This window comes from Rhinatrema bivittatum, chromosome 16 (genome assembly GCF_901001135.1).
Source record: "Rhinatrema bivittatum chromosome 16, aRhiBiv1.1, whole genome shotgun sequence".
NCBI classification, from domain to species: Eukaryota; Metazoa; Chordata; class Amphibia; order Gymnophiona; family Rhinatrematidae; genus Rhinatrema; species Rhinatrema bivittatum.
Window position 1 is genome coordinate 22,286,120 of NC_042630.1, and position 20,734 is coordinate 22,306,853.

General features: G+C 51.6%; 1 protein-coding gene across 7 annotated transcripts in view; it reads right to left on the bottom strand.

The window, feature by feature from the left end:
* Window positions 1-20,734, bottom strand: part of ZCWPW1 (zinc finger CW-type and PWWP domain containing 1) — a 251,709-nt gene that overhangs the window by 209,465 nt on the left and 21,510 nt on the right. For 6 of the 7 annotated variants that reach the window (XR_003853018.1, XM_029580560.1, XM_029580562.1 and 3 more), the window contains exons 3-4: window positions 18,109-18,443; window positions 17,601-17,679 (exon numbers count right to left, since the gene is read on the bottom strand). Coding sequence is in view for 5 of the 7 variants with exons in the window: in XM_029580560.1 (XP_029436420.1) it covers window positions 17,601-17,679; window positions 18,109-18,443 (414 nt within the window). In the remaining 2 variants the exon portion in view is untranslated. Of the gene's footprint in view, window positions 1-17,600; window positions 17,680-18,108; window positions 18,444-20,734 lie in introns of those variants that run through there. The other variant, XM_029580565.1, reaches the window with a different exon arrangement.

The following is a 20,734-nucleotide window of genomic DNA, read 5'->3' on the forward strand; positions in this document are numbered from 1 at the left end:
ACGGAATGAGGAAGGCATCTGGAATGTATCGGAGACTGCTGGGATAGATTGAGCAAAAGCTTTCCGTTTGACGATTCCTTTGTGTGGCAAAGAGGTCGATCGTCGGGAAACCCCATTGTTGGAAGATTGTGAGGGCTACTTCTCAATTCAGAGTCCATTCGTGTGGATGGAATACCCTGCTTAAGCGATCCGCTGTGACATTGTCTAGGCCCGGAAGGAAAGTCCATCTGTGATGGACATAATTTTGCCACATTGGCAGTACTTAAACCCGGAGGGTTTAGGCACCATACTGCCCGAAAAAAATCTTGAGAAAAAACTGCAAAAAATCTGATGAGGAGAGAGAGAGAGAGAGGGAACCCCATGTGCTATCAGCTTGCGGAAAAAAAAGAGACTGAGAAGAGAAACAGATTCGCACGGGAAGATGACCGCGCAGACGCACAGAGTTAAAAACTCTGACACTATCTGATGGAAGCTCCGCCTACTCTGGTCGTATCGATGCTCCCAGACAGCATGGCTAATTCAGCCCTGCTATCGACAGGAAAAAACCTCCAACAACTCACACCATATACAAAGCAACAATATGAGCAGCGGACTCTTCCCCCCCAGTAAATAGGTGGGTCTCTGCATTGATCTGTGGTACTACCGGAACGAAAATTAGCAGGTAAGAACCAATTTTCCTTTCCCTGTACGTACCCAGATCAGTCCAGTCTCCTGGGATGTACCTAAGCTCCCCTTAACTTGGGTGGGACCTGGAAAGTTCCACTCGTAGAACACTAACTAAAGCACATGGAAGCCAGACCCCCTCATCCAAGTGATAATGCCTAGCAAAAGCCTGCAATGACTTTCCAGAGGCTGCCCAGCAAATTTCATGTGGAGACGCCTGTTGTGACGTAGCTCAGGAAGTCACCTGAAAATGCATCAAGTGCACCACTAAATCCCCCAGCAGCAGGCACCCTTTAGAAATATTTCAAAATGTATTTATATACCATCATTCTTAAGAATACAATCATGGTGGTTTACAATAAAAGTATAATAATACAGTACAATAAAAGTGTAATGGTATAATACAATAAAAGTGTATATCCTAAAATTCTTAAACGAAAAAGCAAGTCAACTCGATCACTTCCTTCAGCCACCGCACAATTGTAAGAACATAAGAACATTCCATACTGGGTCAGACCAAGGGTCCATCAAGCCCAGCATCCTGTTTCCAACAGTGGCCAATCCAGGCCATAAGAACCTGGCAAGTACCCAAAAACTAAGTCTATTCCATGTTTCTGTTGCTAGTAATAACGGTGACTATTTTCTAAGTCAACTTAATTAATGGCAGGTAATGGACTTCTCCAAGAACTTATCCAATCCTTTTTTAAACACAGCTACACAAATTGCACTAACCACATCCTCTGACAACAAATTCCAGAGTTTAATTGTGCGTTGAGTGAAAAAGAACTTTCTCTGATTAGTTTTAAATGTGCCACATGCTAACTTCATGGAATGCCCCCTAGTCTTTCTATTATCTGAAAGAGTAAATAAACGATTCACATCTACCCGTTCTAGACCTATCATGATTTTAAACACCTCTTATCATATCCTCCACACCAGCAGATGGAGACAGAGCAAGACCTGTCAGGCTCCGCCATATATAGCAGGGTGCCCCCCAACAGCCTCTCAGGCTTACGTAATGTCAAAGAGAAGGGCTACCAAAATGATAAGGGGGAATGGAACAACTCCCCTATGAGGAAAGACAAAGAGGTTAGGACTTTTCAGCTTGGAGAAGAGACGACTGAGGGGGGATATGATAGAGGTATTTAAAATCATGAGAGGTCTAGAACGGGTAGATGTGAATCGGTTATTTACTCTTTCGGATAGTAGAAAGACTAGGGGGCACTCCATGAAGTTAGCATGGGGCACATTTAAAACTAATCGGAGAAAGTTCTTTTTTACTCAACTCACAATTAAACTCTGGAATTTGTTGCCAGAGGATGTGGTTAGTGCAGTTAGTATAGCTGTGTTTAAAAAAGGATTGGACAAGTTCTTGGAGGAGAAGTCCATTACCTGCTATTAAGTTCACTTAGAGAATAGCCACTGCCATTAGCAATGGTAACATGGAATAGACTTAGTTTTTGGGTACTTGCCAGGTTCTTATGGCCTGGATTGGCCACTGTTGGAAACAGGATGCTGGGCTTGATGGACCCTTGGTCTGACCCAGTATGGCATTTTCTTACTAGCTAACTATACTTCATATAGATCGCCTAATAGGCGAAAATCAACTCCAACTGGAACAGAAGCCCCCAGAACCAAAGGAGCGAACGATAATAACATAACACAGCAATCAAGAAATCTACGAGTGGACTCTCCGTTACTTCGAACACACAGCAGATACGGGCGGGTCCCTGGACTGATCCGTGGTACTACAGGAACGAAAATTATCAGGTAAGAAACTAATTTTCCTTTCCCTGTACGTACCCAGATCAGTCCAGACACCTGGGATGTACCAGAGCCAACTTATTGTGGGTGGGAACCAGAGAGGCTCGCTCGGAGCACTCCCTCACCAAAGCCACCCGACGCCGAGGCTTGAACATCCAAATGGTAATGCCGTGCAAAAGTATGCAACGACTTCCAAGTAGCCGCCCTACAAATTTCCTGGGGCGACACCTGCGAAGACTCCGCCCAAGAAGCGGGGTGAGACCTTGTAGAGTGGGCCCGGAGACCCTCGGGAACAGGTTTGCCCCGCAGAACATATGCAGACGCAATGGCTTCCTTGAGCCATCGAGCAATCGAGGTCTTTGACGCCGCACCTCCCCTCTTGCGACCCGCACAGAGTACAAAGAGATGGTCCGAGATGCAGAAGGGATTCGTAACCTCCAGGTACCGCAATAGAACCCTGCGAACATCCAATTTCCTTAAATCTCTTGCCCTAGGATCCTCCCCTCTCTACCTCTGGGAACGAGGGAAGCTCGATCGACTGGTTCAAGTGGAAAGCGGACAACACCTTCGGCAAAAAGGATGGGACTGTCCTCAGAGACACCCCTGAATCTGAGATCCGTAGGAACGGTTCCGTGCACGACAGAGCCTGCAATTCCGATACTCGCCTGGCCGAAGTGATCGCTACGAGAAACACCACTTTTAGAGTGAGATCTTTCAGCGTCACCCGCTTAAGAGGCTCAAAAGGCGGCGAACATAAGGCCGAAAGCACCCAATTCAGATTCCAGGATGGACAAGGATAGCGCAACGGGGGACGTAAATGCTTAGCCCCGCGTAGAAACCGGGCTACGTCTGGATGCAAAGCCAAAGCCACCCCGTGCACCTTACCTCTGAGAAACCCAAGAGCCGCCACCTGAACCCGGAGGGTACTGCAAGAGAGACCTTTAGAGAGACCTGACTGCAGAAAGGCTAGGACATCGGCCACCGAGGCTCCGGTGGGATCCACCCTACGCCCCTTACACCAGTCCTCAAATACCGCCCAGACCCGAACGTAGGCCAAGGACGTAGTCTGCTTCCGAGACCTTAACAGCGTGGCCACCACCTCCTCAGAATACCCTTTCTTCTTCAAACGTTGCCTTTCAAACGCCATGCCGCGAGACAGAAGTGATCCTCGTCCTCCAAACAGACAGGGCCCTGACGCAGCAGAGCCGTGGACACCCGAAAACGAAGGGGCGGTTCCACTGTTAAGTGAAGGAGATCCGCGAACCACGGACGACGAGGTCACTCCGGCGCCACCAGGATCACATCCGTCGGATGCCTTTCTATGCATCTGAGGACCTTGCCAATCAAGGGCCAAGGAGGGAACACATACAGTAACACATTTGTGGGCCAGGGGAGCACTAGCGCATCGACCCCTTCGGCTCCTCTCTCTCTTCGCCGGCTGCAGAAGCGCGGGGCCTTCGCGTTCCGAAAGGTCGCCATCAGATCCATGTGTGGCATGCCCCACCTTACGCAGATTAGGCGAAACACTTCCTCCGCTAGCTCCCATTCTCCGGGATCTAGATGATGTCGACTGAGAAAATCTGCCTGAATATTGTCTACCCCGGCGATGTGGGATGCTGCAAGGTTGCTGAGATTCCGCTCCGCCCAGCACATCAACTGTCGGACCTCCGTCGCCACTAGCTGACTCTTTGTCCCGCCCTGGCGATTGATGTATGCCACTGTAGTTGCATTGCCCGACAAGACTCTGACTGCTCTTCCCCGGATCAGCAGAAGGAAGGATTGCAGCGCCAGGAACACCGCCCTGGTTTCCAAGCGATTGATGGACCACTGAGATTGTGCTCTGGACCACTGTCCCTGTACCGAATGACCAAGACAGACCGCCCCCCAGCCGGACAGACTGGCATCAGTGATGACTACCGTCCAGTCGAGCATTATCAGCGACACTCCACACGTGAGATGATCCGATATCAGCCACCAGTGGAGACTGTCCCGTGCCGAGGCCGTAAGTGGCAGCGGAAGATGAAACTGTTCGGACGCCGGCTTCCAGCGGGACAGCAAGGCTGATTGCAAAGGACGCAGATGAGCGAATGCCCAAGGAACCAAAGCTAGCGTGGACGCCATGGAGCCCAGAACCTTCAGATAGTCCCATACCAGAGGCATCTGTAGGGCCATTAGGTGTCTCACCTGACTCTGCAGCTTGATCACTCGTTCCTTGGTGAGAAACACCTTCCCTTGCTTCGTGTCGAACAGCGCTCCTAGAAACTCCAAGGACTGAGAAGGAGTCAACCGACTCTTGGCCAGGTTGACCACCCAGCCGAGAGACCGCAGGAGCTGGAGGACTCTGCTGACCGCCGTCCGACACTGCACCTCGGACTTCGCCTGAATCAGCCAATCGTCCAAGTAGGGGTGCACCAGGAAGCCCTCCCTCCGGAGATGCGCCACCACCACCACCATCACCTTGGTGAACATGCGAGGAGCGGTAGCAAGGCTGAAAGGAAGAGCTCTGAACTGATAGTGCCTGCCCAAGATGCAGAACCTGAGGAACCTCTGGTAAAAAGGCTGAATGCCTATATGGAGATATGCCTCCGTGAGATCCAGAGAGGCCAAGAATTCACCTGGACGAACAGACGCGACAACAGACCGAATCGTCTCCATTTTGAAGCGCGGAATCCGAAGACACCTGTTGACCTTCTTCAAGTCTAGGATTGGCCGGAAAGTCCCCTCCTTTTTGGGGACTATGAAGTAAATGGAGTATTGGCCTTTGCGCTGTTGTTCGGGAGGTACGGGAACTATCGCCCCCAAGTCTTGCAGGCGCTGCAGGGTGCCCTACACAGCTACTCGCTTTTCCCGGTGCTTGCAAGGCGAAATGATGAACTTGTCTGAAGGAGTCCGTACAAAATCTAAAGCGTAACCGTGACTTATCACAGCGAGGACCCACTGGTCCGATGTGATCTTGGTCCATTCCTCGACAAAGAGTGTCAACCTGGTCCCCACATTTGGCACCGGTGGAGGAACCTGACTCGAGGAATGGACCGCACGAATTTCATTGGGAAGATTTAGTCCCGACACCCATGGAGGGCCACCTTGCTTTCCAAATCGCCTGCCACGAAAGGACTGCGACCAAGACAGTTGCCTAGACGAGCTAGAACGGTAAGAAGACCTGGCAGACCTTGCCGGGCAAGACTTCCTGTTACCCCGGTACCGGGACCTGTTGGAAAAGGAGTTCCGAGGCCGAGGCCTGTCCTCAGGAAGCTTGAACGCCTTGTTCTCACCCAGGGATAGCATCAGATCATCCAACTGTTTGCCAAACAATAACTTTCCTTTGAACGGAAGGGAACCAAGATGAGCTTTAGAAGAACCATCCGCCGCCCAATTCCGAAGCCAAAGGAGACGGCGCGCAGCCACCACCGAGACCATAGATCTGGCCGACGTACGCAGGAGATCATACAGCGCATCCGCGCTGTAAGCAATCACTGCCTCCAAACGATTTGCCTGAGTGGCTTCCTCTTCTGAGAGATCGGCATTAGACTGTGCCCAGCGCAGGCCCGCACGCAAAGCAAAATTACTACAAATCGCTGCATGGACCCCCAACGCAGAAACTTCAAAGACTTTCTTAAGCTGGAGCTCCAATTTCCTGTCCTGAACATCCTTCAGAGCCGTAGCCCCAGTGACTGGAATCGTAGACCTCTTAGTTACGGCCGAGACCGCTGCATCCACTCTAGGGAGGCGAAGAAGCTCCAAGGCATCCTCCGGGAGAGGATACAGTCTATCCATGGCCTTGCTAACCTTCAGCCCCAAATCCGGAGTGTCCCATTCTCAGAACAGGAGATCCGACGCCGAAAAGTGGAAAAGGAAAGACACTGCTGGTCCTCTGAGGCCCAACAAAACTGGGTCCATTTCCCCCCCTAAGCCGTCTCTTCTCCAAGCTGAAAAGTCCTAACCTCTTTAGTCTTTCTTCACAGGAGAGCTGTTCCATTCCCTTTATCATTTTGGTCGCTCTTCGCTGAACCTTCTCCATCGCAACTATATCTTTTTTGAGATGCGGCGACCAGAATTGTACACAGTATTTAAGGTATGGTCTTCACCATGGAGCGATATAGAGGCATTATGACATTTTCCGTTTTATTCACCATTCCCTTTCTAATAATTCCCAACATTCTGTTTGCTTTTTTTACTGAACTGATTATTTCAATGTGCTATCCACTATGACGCCTAGATCTCTTTCTTGAGTGGCCTCGGAGGGAATTCGCTATCGCCCTCCCCTCACCTTCCCCTCCCTTCCTCTACCTAACCCACCCCCCGGCCCTGTCTAAACCCCCCCCCTACCTTTGTTGGGGGATTTACGCCTCCCGGAGGGAGAAGTAAATCCCCGCGCGCCAGCGGGCCGCTGGCTCGCCTAGACGCGACCCGGGGGCAGTTCCGGAGGGCGCGGCCACGCCCCCGGACCGCCCCTGGCTGAAATCACGCCCCCGGGCCCACCCCCAAAACGCCACATCCCGCCCTGAAAATGCCGCGCCGATCGGCCCCGCCCCTGACACGCCCCCTCGGAAAACCCCGGGACTTACGCGAGTCCCGGGGCTCTGCGCGCGCCGGCAGGCCTATGTAAAATAGGCGCACCGGCGCGCAAGGCCCTGCTCGCGTAAATCCAGGCGGATTTACGCGAGCAGGGCTCTTAAAATCCGCCCAATGCTGTCTTTGTTCCATTAAACCATGTCTTTCTATATGTTCTGTGATTTTGATATTTAGATCACTTTCCACTATTTTTCCTGGCACTGAAGTCAGGCTAACTGGTTTGTAGTTTACCGGATCGCCCCTGGAGCCCTTTTTAAATATTAGGGTTACATTAGCCACCCTCCAGTCTTCAGATACAATGGATGATTTTAATGATAGGTTACCAATTTTTACTAATAGGTCTGAAATTTCATTTTTAAGTTCCTTCAGAACCCTGGGGTGTATACCATCCAGTCCAGGTATTTACTACTCTTCAGTTTGTCAATCAGGCCTACCACATCTTCTAGGTTCACTGTGATTTAGTTCAGTCCATCTGAATCGTTACCCATGAAAACCTTCTCCGGTACGGGTATCTCCCTAACATCCTCTTCAGTAAACACCGAAGCAAAGAAATCATTTAATCTTTCCGCAATGGTACTATCTTCTCTAATTGACCCTTTAACCCCTCAATCATCTAACGGTCCAACTGACTCCCTCACAGGCTTTCTGCTTCGGATATATTTTAAAAAGTTTTTACTTTGAGTTTTTGCCTCTAGGGTCAACTTCTTTTCAAATTCTCTTAGCCTGTCTTATCAATGTCTTACATTTAGCTTGCCAATGCTTATGCATTATCCTGTTGGATCCCTCTTCCAATTTTTGAATGAATATCTTTTGGCTAAAATAGCTTGTGCGGTAGCTTTCCCGTTTCTCTTTACGGCTTCGGACATCTTGTTCCAGGAGTGGGACACTCCGGAGCTGGGCCTAAAGGTGAGCAAGGCTATGGATAGGCTCTACCCGTTACCTGAAGATGCGCTGGAACTTCTCCGACTACCGAAGGTGGACGCGGCGGTGTCCGCCTTGACGAAGAGGTCGACGATTCCTGTTACGGGAGCCACGGCTCTCAAAGACATACAGGACAGGAAGCTGGAGGTACAGCTGAAGAAGATTTTCGAAGTTTCAGCGTTGGGGGTCCGTGCAGCCATCTGTAGTAACTTCGCCATGCGGGCCAGCCTGCGCTGGGCTCAGGTCCTTCAGGCTAATGCAGACCTCTCGGAAGAGGAGGCCAAGCAGGCAGATCGGCTGGAGGCGGCAATAGCGTATAGTGCAGATGCTCTCCACAACCTTCTTCGTACCTCGGCCAGATCCATGGTCTCGGCAGTTTCGGCCCGTCGACTCCTCTGGCTCCGAAATTGGGCGGCGGATGGGTCATCCAAGGCTCACCTTGGGGCGCTGCCGTTTAAGGGGAAGTTATTGTTTGGCAAGGAGTTAGATGAGTTGATGTTGTCCCTTGGTGAGAATAGGGCTTTCAGACTGCCTGAGGATAGGTCTAGGGCCTGATCCTACTTTGCCAGCCGATCCCGTTTCCGTGGCAGCAGGAGGTCACGTCCGCAGAGGTCCGCCGGTCCTTCCTATCGTTCGGGGTCCTCCCGGTCGTCTTCATGGCCTCAGTCCTTTCGAGGGAAACTGTTCGGCCGTCAGGGGGGAGCCCCAGGGGGCACGGGGTCCAAGGCCTCCCAATGAGATGCGGTCGGTCCATCCCTCGCTTCAGCTCCAGTCGTTCGTCCCAAATGTGGGAGCTCGGCTGCAGTTGTTCTCCGAGGAATGGGCCAAGATAACGTCGGACCAGTGGGTCCTCAGCGTGATAAATCACGGTTACATGTTAGATTTTGCACGGACTCCGACAGACAAGTTCCTGGTGTCGCCATGCAAGTGCCCCATAAAGCGCGCTGCAGTACGGGGAACCCTTCAACGCCTGCAGGCCTTGGGGGCAATTTCCCCCGTGCCGCCCGAGCAGCGAGGCCAAGGTCGCTATTCCATTTACTTCATTGTGCCAAAGAAGGATGGCACCTCAAGGCCAATTTTGGATCTGAAGGGGGTAAACAGATGCCTTCGCATTCCACGCTTCAAAATGGAGACCATTCGGTCAGTGATTGCCTCGGTCCGTCCCGGCGAATACCTGGCCTCCTTGGACCTCACAGAGGCGTACCTCCATATCGGCATCCGGCCGTCCTACCACCGGTTCCTCAGGTTCTGTATCCTGGGCAGGCATTATCAGTTCAGGGCCCTCCCCTTCGGGCTGGTCAAGGCTCCCCGGACATTCACGAAGGTGGTGGTGGCGGCTCAGCTTCGCAGAGAGGGGTTCCTGGTACACCCCTACTTGGACGATTGGTTGATACGAGCCAAGTCCGAGGTTCGGTGCCGTCAGGCAGTCAACAGAGTACTCGCTCTCTTGCAATCTCTGGGTTGGGTAGTCAATTTCAGCAAGAGTCATCTGGTACCCACCCAGTCTCTGGAGTATTTGGGGGCCCTGTTCGATACGAAGAGGGGCAAGGTTTTTCTGTCCAGGGACAGGGTCCTCAAGCTTCAGAGTCAGGTGCACCGCTTGTTGTCTCTTCGGCTTCATCGGGTCTCCGATTATCTGACGGTTTTGGGTTCTATGGCGTCAACACTTGCTTTGGTCCCCTGGGCGTTTGCTCATCTGCGTCCTTTGCAATCAGCGTTGCTTTCCCGCTGGAAGCCAGTGCCGAAGAGTTTCATCTACCACTTCCGCTCACGGCCCAGGCGCGGGCCAGCCTCCCCTGGTGGCTCGAAGTGGACCACTTGGCTTGTGGAGTGTCCCTGCTAGTGCCCGACTGGACGGTGGTGATCATGGATGCCAGTCTCTCCGGTTGGGGAGCAGTCTGCCAGGGCAAGGCAGTGCAGGGCAAGTGGCCTTTGGCTCAGACTCAGTGGTCCATCAATCGCTTAGAGACCAGGGCGGTACGCCTGGCACTGCAGTCCTTTCTGCCGCTTGTGCGGGGGAAGGCGGTTCGAGTGTTGTCGGACAATGCCACCACGGTGTCGTACATAAACCGTCAGGGGTGGACGAGAAGTCCACTAGTGGCGGAGGAGACGCAGCTTCTGATAGCCTGGGCGGAGTGCAACCTCAGCAACATAGCGGCGTCTCACATTGCCGGAGTCGACAATGTTCAGGCGGACTTCCTCAGTTGTCATCATCTGGATCCCGGAGAGTGGGAATTGGCGCCACAGGACTCTGTAGTTAAAGGCGCTGAGGAGGGATCCTCTCCGCCGAGTATACAGCCAGAGCACAAGCCTGTTCGGGAGAGCCTCGTGACAGGCTCTCCACAGGCAGTACAAAGATTTGAGCCCGGCATCAGCTGAGAAGAATGTTTCACTGAAGAATTAAAAACAGCTGATCCATTAGGAGCTGTGCTGAAAACAAGCAGAGGCAGAGACTGAACTTGCTCACTTTCTGGATCTGACCATGGTGCTGAAATAAAAAGGGCAAGGCTTGAAATAAATCAAGTAATACCTCTGTTTCTGCTTTTAACTTTGAAATTTTTTTTTCCTCAGAAAATAAATGCAGAAATGCCGAACCCAAGTGGTACCGCTAGTGAAAAAGGGGGAGGGACTGGACCACCAGTTTCACCCCAAAGGTCACCAGGAATGGAAGTCCAGGCTGAAGTAATTTCAAAAGGCCCAGCCCCCCTGGACCCCCAGCAGAGCGAGGAGACAGAAACTGTCTCCTAGTCAAAAGTCAGAAAACTGTCAAATAATTATAAAATTTAGACTTGGGGTCCCAGAAGGAAAGCAACGCTCATTGTAATGGTCTCATATGAGCAAAAGCCCAGGGAACCACCTCCAAAGTGGATGCCATGGAGCAGAGGACCTGTAGATAGTCCCATGCTTTGGGGAGCAGGAGCAACAACAAGCGCCAAACCTGCTCCATCAATTTGGTTATTCGATCCGGTTATTCGATCGGTTATTCGATTTGGTTATTCGATCCGGTTCGATTTGGTTATTTGGTTATTCGATCGATACCAGTTTCCCGAAACTGGTATCGAATCGGGCCCCCAGGAAATACTTGCTTGATCCGTAAAGAAAAAAAACCCCACAGAGAAAAGATAAGGAGATGAGAAGGGGAACCAGGGGTTCAGCTGCCTGCATCTGCTGGAGACAGACAAATACTGAAGGGAACAGAGGAGGTTCTATCCTATTATGGGATGCCTTTTCAGTTTTAGTCTGTCTCCATCTGCTGAGCAGGATGCACAACCCAGGGTCTGCACTGATCCGGGTACGTACAGGGAATGAATAAGGTAGCGGACAATGCCAAACCTCGAGGTACACCAGTTTTCAGTTCAACTTTGTCAGATACAATGTTACCAATCTTGACTTGAAATGATCTCTGTTGGAGGAAAGCGGCAAACCAACTGATAGTATTGCTGGATAATCCAATTTCGATCAATCTTGTTAGTAAAATATCATGATTCATCGTGTCAAAAGCGGCCGACAAATCAAGTAGTACTAATATATATTTTTGGCCAGTATCAAAACCTTTTAACACGGTGTCAGTCAGAGAAATCAGTAGAGTTTCGGTGTTCAGATGTTGACGGAAGCCGAATTGATTTGGTTACAGTATATGGTTGGTTTCTAGGTGTTCCACCAATTGTTTGTGGACAATTTTCTCAATTATTTTTGATAGAAAGGATAAATTTGATATTGGTCTGTAGCTACTCAGAAGATCTGGGTTAAGATTGGGCTTTTTTAGGATAGGTCTAATAATGGCAGATTTCAAAACCTCTGGGAAAAAAACCTTCTGTTAAGGAAGAAAGAAAGGAAATCTCTAGGAGGTAAAGGGGGAAGGATAAACAGGAAAAAATACATATAACTTTTATAAACATGTGTTACTTTATTCCATGCAGTTGGTATAGGAAAATTAGTTTCTTACCTGATAATTTTCGTTCCTGTAGTACCAAGGATCAGTCCAGGACACCTGGGTTGTGACTCCGCACCAGTAGATGGAGACAGACTAAAACTTGTGGGCGGAGCATATATGCCCCTGTGCCAGTCACAGCCCCTCAGTCATACGTAATGTCAAAGTAGACAAAAGCCAAAAGGCAACCATAGCTAACCATACAACTTGGTAGGGAAAAGAAAACCAACACCCCTACAGGAACCAGACTCCCCAACCGGGAGAGCGAATAAACAAGGATCAGCGTACTGAAAAAAAAAACACAATAATGAGCGGACTCTTCGTTACTATAGCGCAACACTGCGGGCGGGATCCTGGACTGATCCTTGGTACTACAGGAACGAAAATTATCAGGTAAGAAACTAATTTTCCTTTCCCTGTACGTACCAGGATCAGTCCAGGACACCTGGGATGTACCAGAGCTAACTTACCGAGGGTGGGAAGCAGAGAGTCCCGCTCGGAGTACCCTCTCTCCAAAACCCCTAGCTTCAGTAGCCTGAACATCCAACCGGTAATGTTTAAAAAAGGTATGCAACGACTTCCAGGTAGCCGCCCTGAAAATCTCTTGAGGCGACACCTGAGAAGATTCCGCCCAAGACGCAGTGTGAGACCGTGTCGAATGAGCCCGAAGACCCACCGGCGGCGATTTTCCGCGCAGAATGTACGCAGAACCAATGGCTTCCTTCGAGCCAACGGGCAATTGTCGTGCGGGACGCCGCAGCACCTTTCTTTGGACCCGAAGTTAACACAAACAGATGATCCGTCACCCGAAACGGATTAGTAACCTCCAGATAGCGAAGCAGGGACCTCCGCACATCTAGTTTTCTCAAGTCTTTTGTTTTCGGGTCCGAAGACTCCGCAACCGAGAAAGCGGGAAGTTCAATTGACTGATTCAAATGGAACGACGACACGACCTTAGGAAGGAAGGAGGGAACCGTCCGCAAGGAGACCCCCGAATCGGAGATGCGCAAGAAGGTCTCCCTACAGGACAACGCCTGTAATTCTGAGACACGACGGGCCGATGCCATCGCCACTAGGAATACGGTCTTCAAGGTGAGATCCTTGAGCGTAGAACGTTTCAGGGGCTCAAACGGCACTGAGCATAAGGCTGAGAGTACCCAGTTGAGGTTCCAAGATGGGCAAGGGGGCCGCAACGGAGGATGGAGGTGCTTAGCCCCCCTAAGAAAACGGGAGATATCCGGGTGGAGAGCCAGAGAGACCTTACCACGCAAACAGCCAAGCGCCGCCACTTGAACCCGAAGGGAATTACACGCTAAACCTTTGGCGAGCCCCGCCTGGAGAAAAGCCAGAATATCGGGAATAGAAGCGGAAGTGGGGTCTAGGCCCCGCTCCATGCACCATTCCTCAAAAACTACCCAGACCCGAACATAAGCTAGGGACGTAGACTGTTTTCTGGATCTCAGCAACGTAGCAACGACCGCATCCGAGTAGCCTTTTCTCTTCAACCGATACCTCTCAAAAGCCATGCCGCGAGACAAAAGTGAGCCGCATCCTCCAAACAGACGGGGCCCTGACGAAGGAGCCCCGGGAATCCCTGTAGACGAAGGGGTGCGGCCACCGACAGCTGGACCAGGTCCGCAAACCACGGACGGCGTGGCCACTCCGGCGCCACCATGATCACATTGGATGGATGCAATTCTATGCGCCGTAGGATCTTTCCGATCATGGGCCACGGTGGGAACACATACAGAAGCACATCCACCGGCCAGGGAAGCACCAACGCGTCGACTCCTTCTGCTCCCCTTTCGCGACGTCGACTGTAAAATCGCGGAGCCTTCGCGTCGTGCCAGGTGGCCATCAGATCCATGTGGGGCGTTCCCCAAGTCCGGCGAATGAAGAGAAACGCCTCGTCCTCCAACTCCCACTCTCCGGGATCCAAGCGGTGACGACTGAGAAAATCCGCCTGGACGTTGTCGACTCCCACTATGTGGGAAGCCGCGAGATGGCTGAGATGCCGTTCTGCCCAGAGCATCAAGAGCCGCGCCTCCTCCGCCACTAGAGGACTTCTTGTCCCTCCCTGGCGATTGATGTAAGCCACGGTGGTAGCGTTGTCCGACAATACCCGGACCGCCTGTCCGCGCACGAGGGGTAGAAAAGCTTGCAGCGCCAGACGGACCGCTCTGGTCTCCAGCCGGTTGATAGACCACCGGGTCTGCGACTCTGACCACAGACCCTGAACCGACTTCCAGCTCAGGCTGGATCGCGCCTGCCCCTCGAGAGGTAGAGGTAGATAGAAATCCTCGGAAACCGGTTTCCAGCGGGAAAGCAATGAGGACTGCAGCGGCCATAGATGAGCGAACGCCCAAGGGACTAACGCCAGCGTGGATGCCATAGACCCCAGAACCGTCAGGTAATCGCAGACTCGTGGCCTGTGTAGCGACAAAAGACGTAGCACCTGAGACTGCAGTTTGCATATCCGTTCCTGCGAGAGAATCACACTGCCTCGCTTCGTGTCGAACAGGGCTCCAAGATATTCCAAGGACTGAGAGGGTTCGAGATGACTCTTGTTGAAGTTGACCACCCAGCCCAGGGACTGCAAGAGCTGTAACACCCTGGCCACCGCCTGCCGACACAGACTTTGAGACTTCGCCCGGATCAGCCACTCGTCGAGGTAAGGGTGAACCAGCAGGCCTTCCCGCCGCAACTGCGCCGCCACGACCACCATCACTTTCGTGAATGTCCGAGGCGCTGTCGCCAGGCCGAACGGAAGCGCCCGGAACTGGAAGTGCCTGCCCAGAATGCCAAACCTCAGAAACCGCTGAAACGCTGGTTGAATTCCTACATGAAGGTATGCTTCTGTGAGATCTAGGGACGCCAGGAATTCGCCGGGACGCACTGACGCGATCACTGACCGAATGGTCTCCATTTTGAAGTGAGGGACTCGAAGGCATCTGTTGACTCCTTTCAGATCCAGAATTGGGCGGAAAGTGCCGTCTTTCTTGGGGACTATGAAGTAAATGGAGTACGGCCCTTGCCGTACTGAGCGGCCGGAACCGGCGAGATGGCTCCCAGTCTTTCTAGTCTTTGGATGGTATCTAGCACCGCCGCCTTCTTCTTGGGATCCTTGCAGGGTGAGACCAGGAATTTGTCCGTTGGGATGCGAGCAAAATCTAACTCGTAGCCATGTTTTATCACGTCGAGGACCCATTGATCCGACGTCACGCTGGCCCATTCCTCGAGGAATAAGGATAGACGCGCCCCCACGTTTGGAACAGCGTGCCGAGGACGCGACGAGGGATGGGCCGGCCGAACTTCATTGCGAAGGCTTGGACCCCGCACCCGACGGGGCCCCTCCTTGCCGGCCAAAACGTTTGCCCCGAAAGGACTGCTGCCACTGGGTGTTCCGAGAGGAAGACGGCCTATACGAGGGTCCAGAGGATCTTTGCGGCCTAGACTTCCTGGGTGCCCTGAACCGGGCTCTGCCTGAAAAGGAAGATCTCGACCGGGTCCTATCCTCCGGCAGCTTAAACGCTCGGTTCTCCCCCACGGGGAAACCATCAAATCGTCCAACTCCTTGCCGAACAGCAATGTCCCCTTAAAAGGCAAAGCCCCGAGGTGAGCCCTGGAAGAGCCATCCGCTGCCCAATTGCGCAGCCAAAGGAGACGACGTGCCGACACCGCTGCCACCATGGACCTAGCTGAGGTGCGCAAAAGATCATGGAGTGCATCAGCGCCATAGGCAATGGCCGCCTCCAATCTGTCTGCTTGGGAAGCCTCCTCTGAAGAGAGACCCGCATTCGCCTGCAGGACTTGAGCCCAGCGCAGACTAGCACTCATAGCAAAATTTGTGCAACTGGCGGCACGCACCCCTAGGGCAAAAACCTCAAAATTCTTTTGAGTTGAACCTCCAACTTACGGTCTTGAATATCCCGGAGGGCTGTCGCTCCCGTGACCGGGATGGTAGACCTCTTCGTGACAGCTGACACTGCCGAATCCACCCTTGGGAGTCGGAGGAGCTCTAGCGCGTCCTTCGGCAAAGGGTAAAGTTTGTCCATGGCCTTGCTGACCTTCAGACCTAACTCCGGAGTATCCCATTCCTTGAAGAGGATATCCGTGGATGAAAAAATGAAAAACGACCGCCGGCCCTGTGAGCCCAAGCAGAACAGGATCCATATTTGCCTCCTGGCGGACCACCACCGGAGGAGCCTCAATCCCCAGCTCCTGGAGAATGGCCGGAATGAGTGGCGACAGTTCCTCTCTGCGGAACAGACGCACCACCTTGGGGTCATCCCCGTCGACGGCCTGCGCTCCTTTACCTGTACTGGGCTGCGCCGAGCCATCTGCTGCTGCCGTCCCGGCCCCCGGCAGGGGCTCCTCGGAGGCCTCTGTGTCCGCCCTGGAGGTATCTTCGGAATCCGAGTCCTACGGCACCCCTCGGAGAAGCAGTTTGCCCCGGGCCGCGCTCTGGGTGGTCTTCGCCACCCTCCTTGCCATCTTCTTCTGCGGCGGGGACCGGTGGACCCTTGAACCCGAGGCGTCCCCCCGTCTGCGCTTGCTGCGCTTATCACGGAGAACTTTGCGCAGCAAAAGCGCCAAATCTTCAGAAAACTCGCCCGAATCCGTTGCGTCGCTTTCCGAATGCCCCCGGGACTGGGGCCCCTCTGAAGGGACCTCCACCGCCGCACCCCGCTGCGGGGAAAGCGTAGGAGGTAAAACAGAGGCCCCCACCGTTTCCCGCGAAACTACCCGGCCGGTAGACAAAATGGCCGCCACTCCCGCGCTGACCGGGAACAGGTCAGGAGGCCTATCAGGGGGACCCCCCCCTTGCGACGGCGATCACGCGACCCGGGAACGGGCCCCCCGAGAAGCCGCCGACGATCCCTCGTCTCCCGGGACGCAGGCCGAGCAAAGGCCGTCCCGGGAGAGACGCGCGCGCGCCGAGTCGCAGGCCCTGCACTGCGAGCCGCGCGGCATTGCAAAAACCGCGGGAAACCAAAGACGCGCCGAAAAGCACTGAGGGACGCTGAATAAAAACAAAAATTCAACGCAGCGAAAATCGGCGACCTCCCCCCTGCCGAAGACGCCCCCCCTCGAGCGGAACGGAGCGCAACGCCAAGGAACGGAGAGCCGACTGAAAACAAAAGTAAAAACACTTTTTTTTTTTTTTTTTAATAAGAAAAAAAAACCGCTGTCCCAGGTGCTGAAAAGCCCTATGTCCTGCAGGGGTGAGTGAACCGGGCTCCCCGGTGTCACCCCTGACGCTGCTACTAGCCCAGCCGGGTCCTCAACCCTAGCAGCGGCCTCAACCTGGGGAGGGTAGTCCCCTCAGGACCTCACAACTCCCCAGGGAGGTAGGGCAACCGGGACTAAAGTAACCAAATTAAACAAAAAACCCCAATTTACAGTAAAACCAAGGTCTAATAGAAAACACAAAAACAAAACACCAAAAAGCGAACCTGACTAAGAACCAGAATCAGGCCCGACAGGGCTGTGACCGGACCTGCACCACCTACTGGAGACAGAGTAAGACTGAGGGGCTGTGACTGGCACAGGGGCATATATGCTCCGCCCACAAGTTTTAGTCTGTCTCCATCTACTGGTGCGGAGTCACAACCCAGGTGTCCTGGACTGATCCTGGTACGTACAGGGAATTGGTTTTTGCTAAAGAAGAAAAAAGTCCAGCCATGAATTAAAGGATCTCCCTACAAGTGGGTTCTCCAGTAATTACCACCTGGTTTCATGAACTCACCCAGGCATTCTTCTAAGGACTTCTGCAACACACACTGGAACAGCTCCTGGTACTGCAAGTCTGTGATGTAACACTTTTCCTATAAAGGAAAAGAACTAGTGAGTAACACATAGCCTGGCTAAAAACAATTGCTTTGGGGTAGCAACAAAGACACCCAGGCACATTCCTTTTTATGCAGTCATCCCTCCAGCTCATTTAAACACAGCCGCTCTGGGAAACTAAAATCTTACTATACTATGCCCCATGTTCCTGCCTTAGTCACAGCTGTGCAGTGATGATAAAATAATTAACAGTATTTCAGAAGCATACAAAACAATAATGCTTACCATCTATCCATTACACATTTTACTGTAAACCATATTTTAATAAATTGTGTTTACTAAACTACTTCCTTTCCAGCCACTGAGATCATCCTCCTGCTAAAACATGCAGAGGGTGTAGGGTCTTAATTTCTATTTGTGTTATAAAAGCAGGAGTTACCACATAAAGGCACCTAAACAGAACAAACCTTTTCAGTTTTCCTCGACTCCTTCTTCCTTCTGCCTAACTCAGCCCTTTTTATGTTCTCCTTGTTATCTGTGTTCTGTGTTGTGCCCTCAAGTTTTTCAGTCTCCCTCTGTTTTTGTGTCATGCCTGGCATCTTCTCTTCCTCCTCCTCCTCCTCCAATTTTGCACCTGGTTCCTGCTCTTCAGCTTTCTGTGATGCCTTCAGAATATCTTTTCCCCCTAGAGGCCGGGCAGCTCCCCACTTTCCCCTGGACTTGGAAGGGCTGTCAGTAGATGGAGAAGTCAAAGGTTTGCTCCCAGGTGATATGAATTTTTTCTTAGTTACCTTCCTACATTCTGAAAAGGAAAAAAAAACAAACATAAAATGACCAAGGTAAAAGGAAAATTTATTTTTATACACTGATTTTCCATAAAATCAAAACTGTACAATAAAAATAAAACAATACAACCCCCAATATAAAAGTAAAAAACCATTAAGCAGAAGTAAAAGCAGTAGATTATGAGCAGTTTACAAATCTTTTAAATAATGCAAAATCCAGAGAAATTCAAAAAATTAATCACTAATCAGAAAAGAATGCCAGCACTGTCATTGAAAATAAAAGGTGACAGAATACTAACTGAAAACCTGCATAAATATCCAAGTTTTCACAAGTTCCCTAAATTTTAAAGTTGTTTAACGCCGTACCTTCAAAAGCAAGATATTCCACAGGAGTGGCACCAAATATTGAAAAGGAGGAGAAATTAATTCTTACCTGATAATTTATTTCACTCAAATCTAGCCAGATCAGTCAAGACTCATGGATTTATTCTTCTCAACCAGAAGACAGAGACAAAGGCTTGCTGACATCACCCTATATAGATTATCGTGAAGACCTCAGCCTGCATGCTAAAGTGACTGCCACCAAAACTATGATCTTACAGGTCAGATACTTCGGGGCACAGGAACACAATCGCTTAAAGGGAGCTTTCATCAGGTGAGCTAACACCATGTTGAGATCACAAGACACAGCAGGAGGCCTTAGGGAAGGCTTCAACTGAAGCACACCGCTCATGAAATTTACAACTATAGGCTGTACAGAGATAGGCGTACCATCTATACCATGGTAGTATGCGCCAATTGCACTCAGATGAACTCTAATGGAACTGGTCTTCAAACCAGCTTCCATTAGATGTTAGGGATGTGAATCGTTTTTTGACGATTTAAAATATCGTCCGATATATTTTAAATCGTCAAAAATCGTTAGAGGCGATATATAATAGGAATTCCCCCGATTTATCGTCAAAAATCGTAAATCGGGGGAAGGGGGAGGGCGGGAAAACCGGCACACTAAAACAACCCTAAAACCCACCCCGACCCTTTAAAATAAATCCCCCACCCTCCCGAACCCCCCCAAAATGTCTTAAATTACCTGGGGTCCAGTGGGGGGTCCCGGTGTGATCTTCCACTCTCGGGCCACGGGCCGACGTCACGAGCGTAGGAGATCGCTGCCGGACCCCCGCTGGACCCCCAGGGACTTTTGGCCAGCTTGGGGGGGCCTCCTGACCCCCACAAGACTTGCCAAAAGTCCAGCAGGGGTCCGGGAACGACCTCCTGCACTCGAATCGTGTTGCCGTATTGCAAAATGGCCATACGGCCGGCGCCACATTGTCAGACAGAACTTGGACTACCTGATTGTGTATCAACGGGAGAAAGTGCCACAAAGCCAGCCGAACCGCTTTGATTTCCAGGCGATTGATCGAACAGCTGGACTCCTCTTCTGACCAGCGGCCCTGAACTGAGCGGGACTGACAGACAGCTCCCCAGCCAGAGAGACTGGCATCCGTGGTCACTACTACCCACTTTGGGACTTCGAGGTCTACACCGCGAGTCAGGCTGTGCGGGCAAAGCCACCACCCAAGACTAGACCTGGCGTGATCGGTGATCGGTAGAGGGAACTGGAACTCCTCCGACTTGGGTCCCAGAAGGAAAGCAACGCTCGTTGTAATGGTCTCATATGAGCAAAAGCCCAGGGAACCACCTCCAAAGTGGATGCCATGGAGCAGAGGACCTGTAGATAGTCCCATGCTTTGGGGAGCGGGAGCAACAACAAGCGCTCCATCAATTTGATCCGGTGGAAGAAATACTTTCCCAAAACTGGTATCAAATCGGGCCCCCAGAGAGTCCATTGTCTGAGAAGGGAAAAAGTTGATTTTGGCTTGATCGATCACCCAGCCGAGCAAATCCAGGAGACTGACCACCTTGCTGATGGCTTCTAGGCTGAGATCCCTCGACTTCGCCCTGATGAGCCAGTCATCCAGGTAGGGATGAATTAGAAGCCCTTGCCTCCTCAGGGCTGCTGCTACCACCACCATGACTTTGGTGAATGTGTGGGGGGCCGTAGCCAGACCGAACGGCAGAGCGCAGAACTGGAAATGCATCTCCAAGATCATGAATCAAAGAAATTCCTGATGATCCTCGCGAATGGGTATGTGCAAGTATGCTTCCATTAGATCCAGGGATGCTAAGAACTCGTCTTTGTGGACCACCGCGATAACCGAGCAGTGTCTCCATGAGGAAATGCGGTATCTTCAGAGCCTTATTTACCTTTTTTAGGTCCAAAATAGGCCGGAAGGATCCTTCCTTTTTT